The sequence below is a fragment of the Phalangium opilio genome, unplaced genomic scaffold (genome assembly GCF_054372755.1).
Source record: "Phalangium opilio isolate 3A_F unplaced genomic scaffold, DU_Popi_V2 ptg000209l_1, whole genome shotgun sequence".
Lineage (NCBI taxonomy): Eukaryota > Metazoa > Arthropoda > Arachnida > Opiliones > Phalangiidae > Phalangium > Phalangium opilio.
In genome coordinates, this window is record NW_028324217.1 from 7,998,363 (window position 1) to 8,014,679 (window position 16,317).

A 16,317-nucleotide genomic window follows, 5' to 3' on the forward strand; every position below is an offset into this window, starting at 1 on the left:
GATATTACTACTCCATCTCACCTCTGTTCTCCAAGCTCTCAATACACAAAAATGACATACATTTCTAAAAGTCTGACTGTTTGAAAGCCCTACCAGTACTTTTGTAGATTTTGCAGAAATTGGAGGAAAGGAAATCATAGGAAAAATGAAACGTAGTACCTCCACCTAACAACAAGATTCGCTACGACCCTTAACACCATCCAAGTTGCGCACTTCCGTTTGATTTACTCTTGGTGATGCATAAAATTTTTTGCTTAAAAATAAAAATCAGGGACTGTAGCAGTATAGGAGTAGGAGATAGATTGTTTCTTGCCTATTTTCGAAAAATCCAAATTAAAATAATTTTTTCATCTCTCAATATTTCCAAAAGTTCAGACTCAAGTAACTTTATATTTTCGAATGAAAGAAGTTGAGTGTATTTTGAATGCACTATTTTAGATTCTTGAACCAAATTCTTAAGTCAATGAAGTGCGAAAAAGCCCCTAGTTTGCTACTTCCTTTTAAAATAAAATTTAAAAAAAAAAGAAACTTTCTTTCGGTGAAGGGGAGATTAAAATTAAGTACTTCGAATGATATATATTCTCATAGGCTTAAAAGCGATGCAAATTCTTCTTTGTTTAAATTGAATTTTTCAGGGAAGAGTTATTTGGAAGGAATTTTAAGACGAAGCTAAATTAAAAGTATCAATTTCTTTCTTTCAAAAAAGGACTCTCGTTTAAAAGTCAATGTATGCTATGAGACAACATCTCTCGTTAGATGTGGCAGTGGTACCAGGAACCTTCTATATAATGGACCAGAATCTTAATGGCGGATCCCATGTTTAAGTTTTCTTGCTTAAGTGTCCCAAAATAATAAAGTAAAAAAAGCTAGCAGACGACGATGTCTTGGAGAAAGACGGTACTAATATGGATGAAACCAGTCTGGGAAATAAGGATATTTTTTAAACTAGTCCATGGGACCAGTGACCCCCCTAGTCCCCGAAATAATTAACTGGTCTCCGGACTGGTCTCAGCCTTTGTTCTCCTATAGATTTGCAATTAATAAACTGGTCCTGAGGACCAGTAACCCCCACTTCTTGAATTAAAAAACTAGTCCAAGGCCAAGCAATTAATAAGCTGGTTTTGGACCAGAGGAAGTGTGCTATTTCCCAGACTGGATGAAACCATGGTACTAATGTAAACAAGTAAAATGGCCGCTTGGTCTCAAGTCGCTAAGCGTTGAGACTAATGTTAATTTTTTAGCATCTATTTAAAAGTGGAGTTTAATACAGTAATTAAAACTCGGAAAAATAAAGATTTGCGCGTTTAGCAATTGTGAAAGTGATTCAAGGAAATTTAAAATGAAAAAATACGTTTCGTACGATGTATCGCTGTGCGCTTACCCCGCGAAATTGGCAGGCAACTGCGCACAGACGTTGTAAGCAGAAAAAAAACCTCCCAGTTTCTGGTCCTTCATGGTGGCACAAACATTTTTCATGGCCGTTGAGGATATGAAGGTACTACTATACTTTTGAGGTACTGAATCGGGGCTTTAGCATGTTTCTTAAAAGTATAGCCAAAAATAAATAGAAATTTATTTTTGGTATGGTGGGATATTTAAAGCAAAAACCACAAAATACCAATACGTTTATAGAGATCTTTCAGTTGAAGGAGAGAAACGTCACAGGTGAGCGTGCCAATAAACTGAGTCCCATTTCACCCTCCTTAATTGGGCGTCTTCTCCCGCTATCTCCAACCTATGGTTTTTACCCGAATCACGCAGTACTTTTCCACCCATTACTCTACTGATGATAGTGGTGAAACGGGTTGTAGGCAGCAAGGGGACACACTAATCCACTTTAGACTTAATGGTAGATTATCTATTTATGGTCATACTTATACAGTCACGTATTTTCATCTCGATTATAGTAAACTTATACCATACCCTTTACTCGAATTTTTCAGATAACGGTTTTTCGGATAATACCGTGAAATTTGATCATATCTTTTGCGTGTTATCCAACCTCTGTCGTATTAGACTAATTTTTGAGAGGATATGCTTCGAGAACGAATTAAGGAAATATATAGCTACTTTTCATTATTTTACATTCTTCTATATTCTACTGTATTCAACTTGACTGGTTGGACCGATTTTTAGGAAGAGGGGAAAACCGCCTAGCTAGTGTCTCATTATTTGAACAAGGGCTCGGATTGTAAGAGGCAGGTCCCACGGAGAAGTTTCAGGAAGATGGGGAAGTGAAAGAGGATGGGGAAATGGGTGTAGATTTTCCGGAAGAGAGAAACGCTTATACGCTTTTCTTCTCACGGTGTCTTTTACCAAGGATATTTTATCTCTATCGGGGTGAGAAATTCATTGAATTTTAATAGTAAATGTCAGTTGTTACTATGGTAATTGTAGTTGACAGTTTTCTTTGTAAATTATCAAGGTAATTGTAGTTGACAGTTTTCTCTAAAAATTACCGAAGTAATTGTAGTTGACAATTTTGTCTATAAATTACCGAAGTAATTGTAGTTGACAGTTTTCTCCATAAATTACCATGGTAATTGTAGTTGACAGTTTTCTCTATAAATTACCAAGGTAGATGTAGTTGACAGTTTTTTCCATAAATCACCAAAGCAATTGTAGTTGTTGACAGTTTTTCCATAAATTATAAAAGTAATTGTAGTTGTTGACAGTTTTTTCCATAAATTATAAAAGTAATTGTAGTTGTTGACAGTTTTTTCCATAAATTACCAAAGTAATGGTAGCTGACAGTAGAGATAGGCCGATACTAGTTTAAACCGATACCGATATCGGATTAGCCAAATATCGGTACCGATACAGTTTTCTCTATAAATTATGAGTTGCAGTTGACATTTTTCTTTTCAATTTAAGAAGGTAATTGTAGTTGACAGTTTTCTCTGCAAATTGCCAAATAGGTTTGAAAAGTGGTAATTTTCAAGTATTTGACAAAAAAAATTGGTAAAAAGAACTACCAATATCTTGATACTAACCTTTACGTGGTAAAATTGGGCGTATTTTATTGCTTTACTAGAGCACCCTGCGCGTTGCAACGCTTCCAACTGAAATTGAATTTCAACGAAGCGTAGTCGAACGATTTCCAATCTTGCTTCCCGTAGATCGTTCTGCGTCCCTTGCTGACACTGAACACTAATTAATAGTCTTTAGAACCTCCCCTGTCTAATATCTGCCCTGTGTTTATTTTTTTCTTAAAAACTATTGTTTTTACATTTCAAATTAAATAAAACGACTTTTTTAGGGATCAAACATTAAGCTAAACTGTTACGGGTTCGGAATAGGGGGCGTTATTTACACGCTTAATACCTAGGGGTTCGCGGACCTAACTTTGAGTAACTCAACCTAGCCACCTCTAAAACGTTTGCGGGAGTACTCACATCAACTCTACCCAGTTTCATCTCTATCAGATGAATGGTATAAGAACTCAAAAAGGACAAACAAAGATACATTCACTTTTACATTCTTGCACCGAACCAATGCTCAAGGAACCAAAATGTAACCTGCATTGGTTCGCAACATCAAAATCTACTAATATAAAAACAAAACGATTTAATTTCATACTCTAATAGAGGAGCTATTGGACCTCGGACACACTGTACTCCAATTAAGAATTTAAGGGTTAAGTGTTGTCAAGGCTGAGTGACTGCAGGTCTGTCCCGTTAAAGATAAGACGTCCTTGGCTAAAGCACTGTCTTTTCTGGTCGTAACCAGCCAAGAGAGAGAGTGCGCTGTGCTAAGCCTAAACTCATTTCCCGAAGTTGCCAAGGGAGTTGAATTCGACCCCAAGGGGCAGTGTAGGTCGATTCCCTCGGTGGTTGGGGAAGGAAGGTTCTTTTTTCTTTTACTAATTACTTGATATGGGGATAGGGGGTGCCGAAGTTCGTACTTGATAAGGTAGGGGTTAATTTAAAATGACTTCACTGCATACCACCTTTTCGGGAAAGGTTTTTAGAAACAGATGTGCACGATGACCCAGGCAGCGAGATCATAGTTTAAAAAGGAAGATTATGAAATTTAACGAGATTCGGTTCAGTTCAAGAAGTAGAAAGTAGAAGCGACACAGGTTATTCTTATCTCCCCGTCTAGGGTATTGTACCTGATGTGGGCAGGTATCCTAGTACACTCATGGGCCATGGTGACTTTAACTAACAAATATGATACAAAACTGGTACCGCATCTTTAAGTACAATCGTGGCATCACGAGAAAGTCCTGTATTGCTTGTATGTTTCCTGGATCGAGTCGTTTGTGAAATGGTTTTCTGTATATTAACACTGACCTTTTAATCATAGGCCAAAGTTTTACAATTTAAAATGGCTTCACTGCATGCCACCTTTTCGAGAAAGGATTTTAGAAACAGATGTGCACGAAGAACCAGGCATAGTTTAAAAAGGAAGATTATGAATTTTATCCAGATTCAATTCAGTTCGAGAAGTAGAAAGTTGAAGCGATATTGGTTATCTTTATCTCACCGTCTAGGGTATTGTACCCTAATACACTCATAGGCCATGGTGACGTTAATTAAGAAATATGGTACAAACTGGTCCCATATCTCTTAGTACCATCGTGGTATCGCGAGAAAGTCCTGTGTTGCCACGTGTTTCGAGTCATTTGTAAAATGGTTTTCTGTATATTAACACTGACCTTTGTTCCATCATATGCCAAAGTTTTACAATTATAGGCAGAAGCTTTAAGAAAGAGAAATCACTTTTTCGGAGATAAAGATAGCAATGACTAATATTTCTTGACACTTTTTCTGCCGTGTCCCCGTTTTCTTTTCGGCAACTTCCCATCAGAGGGGAAAAAGTGTCAATTTTTGCTTTTTTAGCTGGCATACATGTAGTTGGAATTTTTTTATTATATTTTTTTTCTTTAAAAACGACGAAATATGACGTATTTGATTTCTTTCATTGTTGCCCATGTGACGTCCCATTGAATGGAAAGTCGAACGTGAAACGACAGATTAACCTGACAATTTATCCCCATAGCAAACCGGTTTTTCCTTATGTTATACCTCAGCCAGGATAAGTTGTCGTTTTCTTAAATTTTGTGACAGTACGTCGAATTAGCGTGACAGTTAACTGTTACTGTTTCAGTTATATTTCTTCGTAATGGTTGTATTTAAGAAAATAGATAACATTGTTTTCCTTAAACATCATTTCGACTAGAGCGTTGATTTAGGTTTTCCTGCTTTTATTAATACTATCAAGATAGTTTGACTCGTATCATAAGGTAACGAATGCAGTTTCACAGTAACATGATACCGAGAGTTAGGGCATAAAAACCTCTTTTCAACGCTGCAATCTTAAGCCTTGCGATTCTCGTTCGTTTAGGCAATTCGAGATCTATCAAATGTCACATCCAACAGTCCTTATATTCGAAGTTTATGCCTTAGCTTTTAGAAGAAAAAAAAGTTTTTTTCAAGATGGAATTTTATTTTTTATTACTTTGCCTGACATCTAGCGTCCGTTTTAAGAAACCCTTCTCCACCACCGTTAGAATTTTGCCTTAGGTCTAGAATAGTCTAGAAGCGACGACAACCTCTACACTAGAAGCAGTCAGCACTTGAAAAATAAACTTTTAGCTCCAGCAGTAACTTTTGGGGTTTTTGGAAAATATTGACTCTTTCTCTACCAAGCTGTCTCTAGATGGTGGCTTCAATTTTCAAATGACCCTTCTTCAACGTCAAAAGTTTAAAATCGCTGTTTATGCAGTCAACAACCTATCCCTAGATTGTTCCCTTCTAGTTATTTGCTTGGCCCACTTGAACTTTTCAAACTGAAACCTCCGATTATTTTTTTTCTGTAAAGTTTTAAGTTTGATCCTGTTTACCTAAGGCCTAAATTTATTGTGACATATCTGATAGATGGTTACAGTCAAATCAAAGCTTCATATTTTAGGTATAGAACCTTTATATTTATTGAATGAAAAATAATTGGAGTATTGATCACAATAGTATACCAGTTGTGTAATTTAGTCTCAGAAGTCAGAAGGACAGAAAAATAAAAAATAAATTTGGTCCTTTGTTTTGAATTTTGAAATTTTGCTTGAATTAACAATTCTTAAAAGGTTGTTTACATATTGCGTAACGCGAAGGCGATCGAAGGATGGGAATTCAAAGGAGGTCTAACTTGACATTAGATTATTTGAGACGTATTCTGAGAATATGTACCAAAACCTCCACCTCCCATAGAACCTAACGTTAATTTTGGCCTACTTTGTTTTGATAATCCGAGAGTCGCGCTTATACATAAAGTCGAATTCTTTGAAAGGCTTCTATAGTGATCGAGTGGGCTATGGGTTGAGTCGGATTACTGGTAGCATGGAGCAATAATACACAAGTGTGAAAGTGTTCTGAAAAAAAAAATATTCGAGGGCGCAACGAGGTTTGTTTATCACGTGACTACATTTTACAGGCTGCCAACAACACATTTCCAGCCCACCGCATATTCCCGCTGCAGGTAATTGGCATCAAAAGCTTGTTTAAACCGGTCCTGAATTTTCTTCTCCCTTTTATTTTTCCTCCATGCGGGTAGAAATGGTGAGCACAGTAGACTTAACGTTCTCAAAATCTCTTGATTTATCAGATGTGTAATCCGCCAAAAGTTTCGTTTTTTTGGGAAACTCTGCAATAGGTGATGGTTTCTTTTTAAACCAAAGTCACTACCATGAGGTGCCAATGTACGAAAAACAAATCCTCCACGAGAGGCAGTTAAATAAACGATGAGTACTCGTAACAAATATTCTTTCGACCCATACTTATGGAAAGTATGATAGACTTAATAAAGAAAAACTTGATTGTAGACAATGCATTCACACTTGGGATTGAATTTTACTGTCCACCACAGCACGCTGTAATATCCATATGCTAATAGCCTTCGTGTCTCAAATAGCCCTTTCTCCTGTCAATGTCTTTTTTTAGCTATTTTCTTGGGGTTTTTCTTTTTTTCTTTTGGTACATGGCAAAATTTTCATTTCTTTTTCCCTCTCGGCATAAGAGCTTTTCCGAAGCAAAAGTTTGTTTTTCTTTGGTGGCACGAAAAACTTCGATATATTTCTCGAGTATAGATTTGCATGGAGCTCCGGGTGGACTTGTACAGAATGTAAATCTTGTCCTTGTCACTTGGCTGTAAGTCTTGGCGAATAAGGGCACATTTTCATGGTTTGAAAATGGTGAAATGCTACTTTCGATCAGGGTGTGGAATTCCGATCCAACGCTTGGAGTAATTAGATAAGCAGTTTTTAAGTTCAATTTAGAGACGACTGCTTCTTCACAATTTCTTCTAGTTCCTTGGTCGGATAAAAACGAAAAGGGATTAGACCCTGATGTATAAATATAACGATTTTTGGGAACTCTCTGTCTGGATGGTATTTTGATTTACATATCTAAAATTTGCCCTATTTTTATGTTCCACGTTTTTGAGCATGTTTGAGAGAATTTCACAAACTGAAAGGTTTTATTTGAACTAATGGGTTCCATTTTAATAGACATAAATAATGGAGTTGAAATAAGGCCAAAAAGACTAACCAAAGTGCACTGAGGCAATATTTTATCAAAAATGTTCAAGAATTGATATTGCAATCGTCATGAAATAAATGAAAGACGGCTGCGAGTTTTGCAATGTGCTTTACTTACCCTTAAAGAAAATCGTTCAAATTTCCCAACCGTCTTTTGAGGATTGACAGAGCATTCTGGGTAATCAGTATATTAATCTGATTGGTTTAGACGGCTATGGGCCGATTTTGCGCAGTAGTGGCACGCAAGTGTACTTTAAAAATTTAACGGCGGAACTTGGGAACTGAAGTTTCAGGTGAAAGTGATTTAGGAACTGTTTTAGAGCAGATTTCGCTTTACCACAAGCTCACAACGTAATTACCTTGTTGTTTTTCGCAATGGAGTCTCAAATCGTAGAAAGGTAAGGAGATTTCCAAAGCTTGTCATTGAAATTACACAGTTTTAGATTTTTTTTGGCAAAGGCTTAGTAAAATTTTATAATTTATTCAACGAAACGTTTCGCCACTATAGATGGCGTTGGTACTCTATTCGAAAAAATCCTGACTCGGCGATATAAGGTGTCCAGCTTGTTTATTTTCTTTAAGGTTCACTGCTGCTCATAACTAATTTTAATTCAATTGACTTACTCTTCTGTTAACTAACCTTACATTAAATTATTCATTAGAAATTTTCTTTCATAAACTAGTACCGTATAAAATTTCCGAAGTCAGGCAATATTATAAAATTATAATTGGATTTCCGTAGAAACCAATATCTTAAAGGGATGTACAATCCGTTCTGTAGAGTGTGGCCTATGTCAAGCTTATCTTCCATCAAAATGATGCCTGAATTTCGTAGCATTGGGTATGGACATCAGCATTTCAGTTGTATCTATCCGCCTAGTTGTTCCAAGCTTACAGTCGCTTGACACTGTCTAATCACTACTCTACGAAATAGTAACATTACTGCTTCAAAATATAGTTCTAAACACGCCCTTACATAACGCGTTGTACATCGACCCTTTAACTAAGGAGTGTAGACGCATAAATTCGAGTGACTCATCTAAATACCACACTTTGACACAGTGTTTCACAGAAGTTGAGGAAATGTGGCGCTAGTTACGTTAACAAATAAGCCAGATTAGTGCCATCAAGGAGGTTTTTTGTCCCAAAATTAAATAATTTTCTTCATTCTATAAAATAATAATTTCATCCCTTTTGAATTAAAAAAACGAGATGTGGAGTTTCGGTGTAAAGTGTGATGAGGCTATGAACAGTGAAAACTCCTATGTTATTTAAGCTATGAAGGAAGGAAATAACTTTCTTGTGAGCCGTATAAATTGTGTTCTTCGGCTGTCTGGGGTAAATTCCTCAATGGGGAATACAAGCCTTCTTTTACTCCGTTTTCTCTCATAAATAACGGGGGCCAACGTTAGTGACATTTTTTTTCCTTATTTTATTTTAGTTTTTTTAGGTATATTAGAATTCCAGATTTTTGTCTTGGTCCCCTTTCTCCAAGATTTTAGGATGGAATCTATCAGGGGCTAACGATAAAGTATTTCCAGATCATCGTTAGAACAAGTTTCTTATTTTCTTTATTATCTGAGTAGCAGCAAAGACAACCGTCATGATATTTTTTTATACTCTGCTTGCCGTCATTTTAAAATAAGACAGCTGATTTGAAGCTTGTTTCTAATATATCGAACTAGTATCCTAAATATTAGTCAAACCGCGCGAACGTTATTCCAACAAGATGGGAAACCAAAATAAACCTCTCCGGGTAGAGACGCAATTAAGAGGAGTTTTTTTTAAATAATTAAGTAAATATAATTGACTAGCCGTTACCCGCGGCGTCGCTCGCGTGTAATAAGAACTTCCATCTAAAATGATATAAAGAATGTGTAGATTTTACTGATGACTAATATTTTTGTAGCACCCTAGGAGCGAAGGCACTCGGCACAGTCCGTCAGCCCGTCGGGATATTTTTTATTACTTTTCACGCGGACATTATTCCATAAAGAAGGGTTTTTAAGTTTTTGGCCGCCATTTAAAAAGATGGCAACAAATCGAACCCGAAAGACCATTCAGCCCGTCTATAGTTTAAAGGAAACCATTGTACTAAATATTTGTGAAATCGGTTGAATCGCGCGGACTTTATTGCACAGAGAATATTTTCTTACATTTCTGGGCGCCATTTTAAAAGATGGCGAAAAATCGAACCCGAAAGATCATTCAGCCCGTCTTAAGGTTAAAGCAAACCAGTGTACTAAATATTTGTGAAATCGGTGAAACGCGCCTAATTTATTGCATAGAGAATATTTTTTACATTTCTGGGCGCCATTTTTTAAGATGGCTGCGGATTGGAAAAATCTTTCTTAGTACGCGCCTACTACTTATGAGTAACGTTCCTGCAAATTTTCAGCCTTCTAGGGCAAGCGGTTTGGGCTGGGCGTTGATTATCAGTCAGTTTGTCAGTCAGTCAGTCAGGACTTTGATTTATATAGATATAGATATTAATTATTTTAATCGTCATTAATTTACCTTAATTCTAGTTAAAAGTTTTAAGAAACTTTATTTCTAAAATAATTTTAAACATAGCTATTGTTGACGTTCGATTTCAAGCGTATGCCTCTTTAACAATTTTTGGAAATTTAGGGTATAAAAGGCGATTGATTCATAATAAATGATGAGAAAACCCGTAATTGGGTGAACCCTGTGGTGGAAGCCCTGCCATTCTCGTAATCCTATAGCCGATCGCCGCGTACTTCTTAATGCGAACACGTTTGCTCCGAACGCGGTGACAGACACTCACAAACACACAGAGACGTCCAGTGTAATACCTCTCCATGACGTCATCGTCACTCGGAGAGGTAAAAAACACTATTTTTGCATTTTTGGTCGCAAGTTTGCCTGCAATTGAGAAGAGGTTTATACATCACCTCTTTCGCGTCATACTAATAGTACACTAAGGTTAGACGCATTATATTCTGTAGGGGGACAGACTAGTCAGCCATAGATCCCATTCAGACATACAAACTTAATGGGAGATTATTAATTTATACATATATATAGATACAAAAACTAAAGGATTCCTGTTAGAACAAATTACTAATAGCATTGTTTGCGGGAATAAAATTCGCACATTCATTTCAATTTAATGACAAACATTTAAAAATTTTAATCAATAAATGTATTAAGATATCTCTCTGGCCTAAAATATCAGTAGTTTCTATCTTTGGTCATAGTGAATTAATATTGGTACTCAAATCGGTATAGACCTTTTCGATGTAAAAAGAGGGTAGGCAACCCTCAGTATCGGGACGTACAATTGCCATCCGTCTCTGCACAAGCTCATGATACAAAAAGACTAAAGCGCAGGTGTCAAAAAGCGAGATGGAATGCAAAGTTTTACCCCAGCGTCTTTCCCATCGAAATGGTTTATTCGGTGTAGCCTACTTTAAATCTTTACGAAAGACCCCTCAGTATTAAATGCTAAATAGATCTATGCATATATCATAACTTTTTGCTTTAGGGACGAAAGTGACTGGATTCAGAGCGGTGCAGAGTAGAGGAGGGATTTTCTGTTATTGTTTTCCTATATTTTTGGTTGGTCTCTGTCCTTGTGGGATCGAGTTTCGGGCCTCTTGACTCTTTCGTTGGCTAGTTTTGAATTTCAGATGAGTCTATTACCGTTCGATGGAAGGGCAAAGCTCTCCTCTTCTAGATATCCTTTCCCGTATTCTTTATCTTGAATATCTTCATCTCATCTTTTTCATTCTCGATATTGAACGGGAGGGACATTTGCAAAGACGATGTATTGGGACAAAGACGCGACGATGTTATTTTGGTAAGTTTTTTTTCGCCCACTAGGTTGCAAAGTGTCGAAAATAAGTTTAACCAATATTAGTAACATCAGAAGTAAATGAACCGAAGTTATCAAACTCTTATCGTTCTTTCATTAAGGACGATTGACCATTAGCCCTTCCCCGGCCCCCTCAGTGTGTGGCGTGCTGTTTAGAAAGACGGCATATTATAAAAATTATTTTTTAGGTTTCAAGGGTCTAGATTTCCTTATTGGCCTATTAAAAAAAACACTTTAGAATCAGGGCGGCTCACCCTGAAAGTATGGGGGAGCGCAGCAAAATACCCCCAAACTTTGCGCCCAACTCTCCACATGTTTTCAATAATTATAAAAATTTGAGTTAACATTATATACAGTTTTGAACATTTATTTTACAGTTATTATACAAACTTTCTAGTTTCTACATGTTTTTAACCATTTTAAAAAATGGTCCAACATTTTCCACAATCCACAGTTCCCCAATTTTCGACATTTCCTGAAAGGGTATGGGCAGCTTCAATTTCATACCATATTTTATATCTAAAATGGTCTAAGCTTACTCTTTCGAGCCACTAATTTCTAAATATCAAGTTTTTAATTTAATTTCTAAACTAAAAAAAATCGTCAAAACTCCATTTCGACATTTGGCTTTTGAGCTGGTTTTTTTCTGGGGAAGGGGGTGTTCACATGAACCCAAAAAGCGGGAGAAAAACCAGTGTTTTAGGGTTTTAATACATTCTTAGCAACATTGTATGATGTATATCTACGATGAGGTTATTAGTTTGACCTGACCTGTAACAGTAGTAGTGCAAAATATAGGTTTGAGGCGCTACAGTAACTTTAACAGTGAATGTTGTTGAATATATAGTAAGCTTGCGCATATTGTGATTATTTATTCTTAATACTGAGTGTCTAATCTTCAAGTAAATTCAAAAGCTTTGCACATACATTTTAAAGGGAAAAAACCTTCCCATGGTGTCAAGGTTAATACTTCGTTTTGCGTAAATTCAATTGCCCGTTACCGCCATCTATGTCTTTACCGTGCAGTTGAAGATTATTGATTGGTGAGGGGCTACTTTAAATTGGAAAAGATATAAAGAAATTTGTTATTTCATGTTTTCGTTATCAGCTTAAATGGTCCATAAAATAGACACCTGACAAAACTGGCTCTCTTCGACGTAGTAACTTTTTAGCAGCCCCGTAAGGTATATGATAAGGTCAGTCCTGGTCGGTAGATGTAGTAGCACTAGAACTAGGATTAGACGTACCTCTTTCGTCATTTCAAAGGGAGAGTTAAAGAGGGGTGACCATTCCATTCTCCCTTTAATCATAAACATCTTCAAAACGAATAGATAATTAACATACACGGAGGTTGCATACCATTTACACAAAGAGGCCGGGCTGCCTGGAAGACAGAAGCACGTCTTTTTTTTTGTTCTCCAGGTAGCCTGGCCTTCAGGTGTAAATGGTATAAATCCTCCATATGTGTAAACTAGCTATGTGTGAAAAATGTGGTACTTCGTGGATATGGTGTTCCTGGTATGGTACGTGAAAAGCTACCAACTTTGGACTACTCCTATCCTCATAAAGAGGGAACTAAAGAATTAATGTAAAAATGTAAAAATATAAAAATTCTACAATTATTTAATTTCTTCTGGCTTTCACTAAATTTCAGTCGCAAATTTAGCTATTATTATAAAAAAATATTTTATCAAACATGTTGAGGTTTTCAATTTATTTGACATTGAAAAATTTATTTATTTATTTGAAATTTAAAAATTTATTTATTTACTTGAAATTTAAAAATTTATTTATTTACTTGAAATTTAAAAATTTATTTATTTACTTGAAATTTAAAAATTTATTTATGTAATTGAAATTGATAAATTTATTTATGTAATTGAAATTGATAAATTTATTTATTTAATTGAAATTGATAAATTTATTTATTTAATTGAAATTGAAAAAAATATTTATTTAATTGAAATTGAAAAATTTATTTATTTAATTGAAATTGAAAAATTTATTTATTTAATTGAAATTGAAAAATTTATTTATTTAATTGAAATTGAAAAATTTATTATTTAATTGAAATTGAAAAATTTATTTATTTAATTGAAATTGAAAAATTTATTTATTTAATTGAAATTGAAAAATTTATTTATTTAATTGAAATTGAAATTTTTTTTATTTACTGAAATTTGAAGAAAAAAATATTTACTTAAAATTGAAAAACTTTTTAACTCTTTTGAAATTGAAAGGAGTATTTACGAAAGATTGGGATCCTGAACTCTTTCCATAGTTTTGTTCGCGCTATTAACTGAAGTACTATTTACGGTATTGGCTCCGGAAGCCAAAATAGACGTTTCACTTTGATTAAAATTGATGGTGTTGGCGTTTATTATAGTGTTTACTGTGAAGAGATTTTGTAATAATTGTTGCGATTCATTAAGTTTTTTGTGAACGTCTAAAATTTCCCATATTTCTCTGTATTCCAACTGTTCAGCGACATCAATGACTGTCTTTCCTTCGTCATTTCTAAGGTTGAGAAGAGCTCCATTTTTAACCAGGATCCTCACAATAGCCCTTTGACCATAAAAGACACTATAATGCAAGGCAGTATTTCCCTTTTTATCCATCTTGTCTATATTGGTTTTCGTCTGCTCTTCTTTCCGTATCCGCAACAACTCTTGAACAACCGTGACGTGACCATTCATAGCGGCTAACATTAAAGGAGTCACTAAGTTATCGTCCTTTTCATCCATTGCATTGGCGTTTGCACCATTATCGATCAACATTCCAACTTACTCACTATTACCTTTTAAAGCGTTTTCCAGAAGCTTTCGATCCAATGATTCGGCCTCTTGCGTTGAACGATTTTGAAGAGGACGTCTTAGATTATCATCTTCTTCGCTTCTCGCGGTATTCTGATTTTTATCATCTTCGCCTCGATTATTAGCACTCAGAGTGTCATTATCTACTTGTTTCGTGGCGTTCTTAATGCCCTCTCGTTCTTCACCACTACGGGTTTCTCTCTTGGCTTTCTCACTTTCACCGTCTTTGTTTTCGCTCTTGACGCTCCTCGTGTCTTCTTCTAATTCTTCACTGGTATACTTGACGCCTTCTCCTTCTTCATCGCTCTGAGTTTCTCTATTTCTATACTTATTTTCATCATCTTCCTTCTCAGTCTGAGTGTCACTGTCCTCTCTCCTAGTGATGACAGGGTAGGCGGTGATAACTACTGGTGGTATTATAATGCTCTTGAACATGTCATCTTTACACTCTTTTATTTTAACTTCGTATTTTTCGATACCATGCATCTTCTCCGTAAGCCAAATTGCGGGTTATGTCGTCCGACCTGTTCTGAAGCTGGACCATTTGCCCTCGAAGAATTTCAATAAGTTTTGAATTGTCTCCCGTTTCGGTCGAATAAGATTTGAAAATAGGCAGGAGTCCGAGACACTCGAGCATGTCCGATTTAAGACTGATAATCTCCGATTTGAATGTTTCAATTTCTTTTTGATCGGGTAGCAAACTCTGATATAGTGAGCCAGTTATTTGACATAGTCTTTCTTCTAGTTCTGATAGTGCTGTTTGAAATAGTTCAGCGTGTCTACCGTCAACCATAGATTCACTTATCAATGAATCTTGGAAATTTACATCAATATCCATGGAATATAATTCCTCCTGTAGTTTTTCGATGGAATTAGTTTTGGCTTGTAATGCCTCTTGTAATGCTCTAAATTGTTGAAGCTGTAAATGAATACAATAATGTTTTCTCCGGACCTCATCTTCAAACTTGCTGTACTTTTTGAAGGTTATCTCAGACAATTTTGAATCTACCATTTGTATTAGACCTTCGAGTTCCTTATCGCTTCCCGTCTTATTTTTTAAGTTTTCTATCGTACCCGTAACTTGTTTCACTTCTTCCATATATTTCATGTATGTTTGAAGATATTCTAAAATTTGTTCCATTTCTAACCTTTGTTCCATTTCTAACATTCTACTTCTGGGCTTAACTGTCATTGATTTTAGCGTTTTAATTTTCAGTTCCATGAACTCTACTACCGTTTCGGTAAAACTACTGTCCAGCGAATATTCTGACGCAAACCAGTTTACGTCCATTTCATAAGAACTTGGATCCAGATAATTTAATTCAAACCGTATAATGATTAAACTTAATCTTCCTACTTCTGAAAGTAAATTTTCAAAAATCATCTGCTGATATTCGTCTTCTTGATTTAAAAGTTCTTGAAGAAGACTTATTGTTGATTTTATCTCAGCACGGATTGCAGAATTTCGTTGTAAATCAAGGGTCTTTGAACGTCCGAAGGTTTTTAATTGTGAAAGAAGGGAAGTAGCATCTTTGTAGTGCATTATGAAGCTTTCATCTCGCGTTACTTTTTCCTTTCTACTTTTTAGAAAAGCTTCAATTTCGGCATTCATATGTTTAACGGCCATATCTAGAGACGTTTCTCCTTTCCTGTTTCGAATTTCAAGATTCGCTTCAAGTAGCAGTAAAAGCAATACTGCTTCTTTCTGATGGTAAAAAACCGCTACATGTAATGGAGTATATCCGTTTTTGTCCTGTGAATTGATGTCAGCACCAGAACTAATAATCAGTTGCACCACTGAACATATATTTTCCCGCAAAGCAACATGCAGGGGCGTTTCTCCTTTATTGTTTGTCATGTTGATATCAGCTTTGCTATTAAGTAGCTCTCGCACCACTTGTTCGTTACCATTTTGACAAGCCAGTGCAACGGTGTATCGCCATAACTACATTTTGCGTTTATGTTTGCACCGGAATCAATAAGCAGATTTACCAAGGAATCGGTTCCGCACAGTACCGCAGTATGCAGTGGTGTTTCACCGTTGTTGTTCGTCATGTTGACATCAGCTTCCCTTTGAAGTAGCACACTCACCACGGATTCGCGACAACATTTACAAGCCACGTGCAACGAGG

At 35.9% G+C, this 16,317-nt stretch overlaps 2 protein-coding genes across 2 annotated transcripts; both read right to left on the reverse strand.

Annotated features, from left to right (window-relative positions):
* Nucleotides 1-13,388: 13,388 nt before the first annotated feature.
* On the reverse strand, nt 13,389-14,671 carry LOC149618830 (uncharacterized). The gene is made up of 2 exons (XM_089854382.1): nt 14,170-14,671; nt 13,389-14,073 (listed from the first exon to the last, which is right to left on the reverse strand). The coding sequence occupies exons 1-2, from the start codon at nt 14,669-14,671 to the stop codon at nt 13,619-13,621; spliced, it is 957 nt and encodes a 318-aa protein (XP_089710508.1). The 3' UTR covers nt 13,389-13,618.
* On the reverse strand, nt 14,643-16,049 carry LOC149618831 (uncharacterized). The gene is made up of 2 exons (XM_089854374.1): nt 15,160-16,049; nt 14,643-15,090 (listed from the first exon to the last, which is right to left on the reverse strand). Exons 1-2 carry the CDS (start codon nt 16,041-16,043, stop codon nt 14,643-14,645), a joined length of 1,332 nt encoding a protein of 443 aa, XP_089710500.1. The 5' UTR covers nt 16,044-16,049.
* Between the last annotated feature and the right edge of the window lie 268 nt (nt 16,050-16,317).

Coding starts and splice junctions, on each gene's coding strand:
- LOC149618830 (XM_089854382.1), bottom strand. CDS start 14,671: ATGCATGGTATCGAAAAATACGAAGTTAAAATAAAAGAGTGTAAAGAT. Junction 14,074..14,169: donor TCTGGAAAACGCTTTAAAAG/GTAATAGTGAGT, acceptor CTTTAATGTTAG/CCGCTATGAATGGTCACGTC.
- LOC149618831 (XM_089854374.1), bottom strand. CDS start 16,043: ATGACAAACAATAAAGGAGAAACGCCCCTGCATGTTGCTTTGCGGGAA. Junction 15,091..15,159: donor TCTGAGATAACCTTCAAAAA/GTACAGCAAGTT, acceptor TCAACAATTTAG/AGCATTACAAGAGGCATTAC.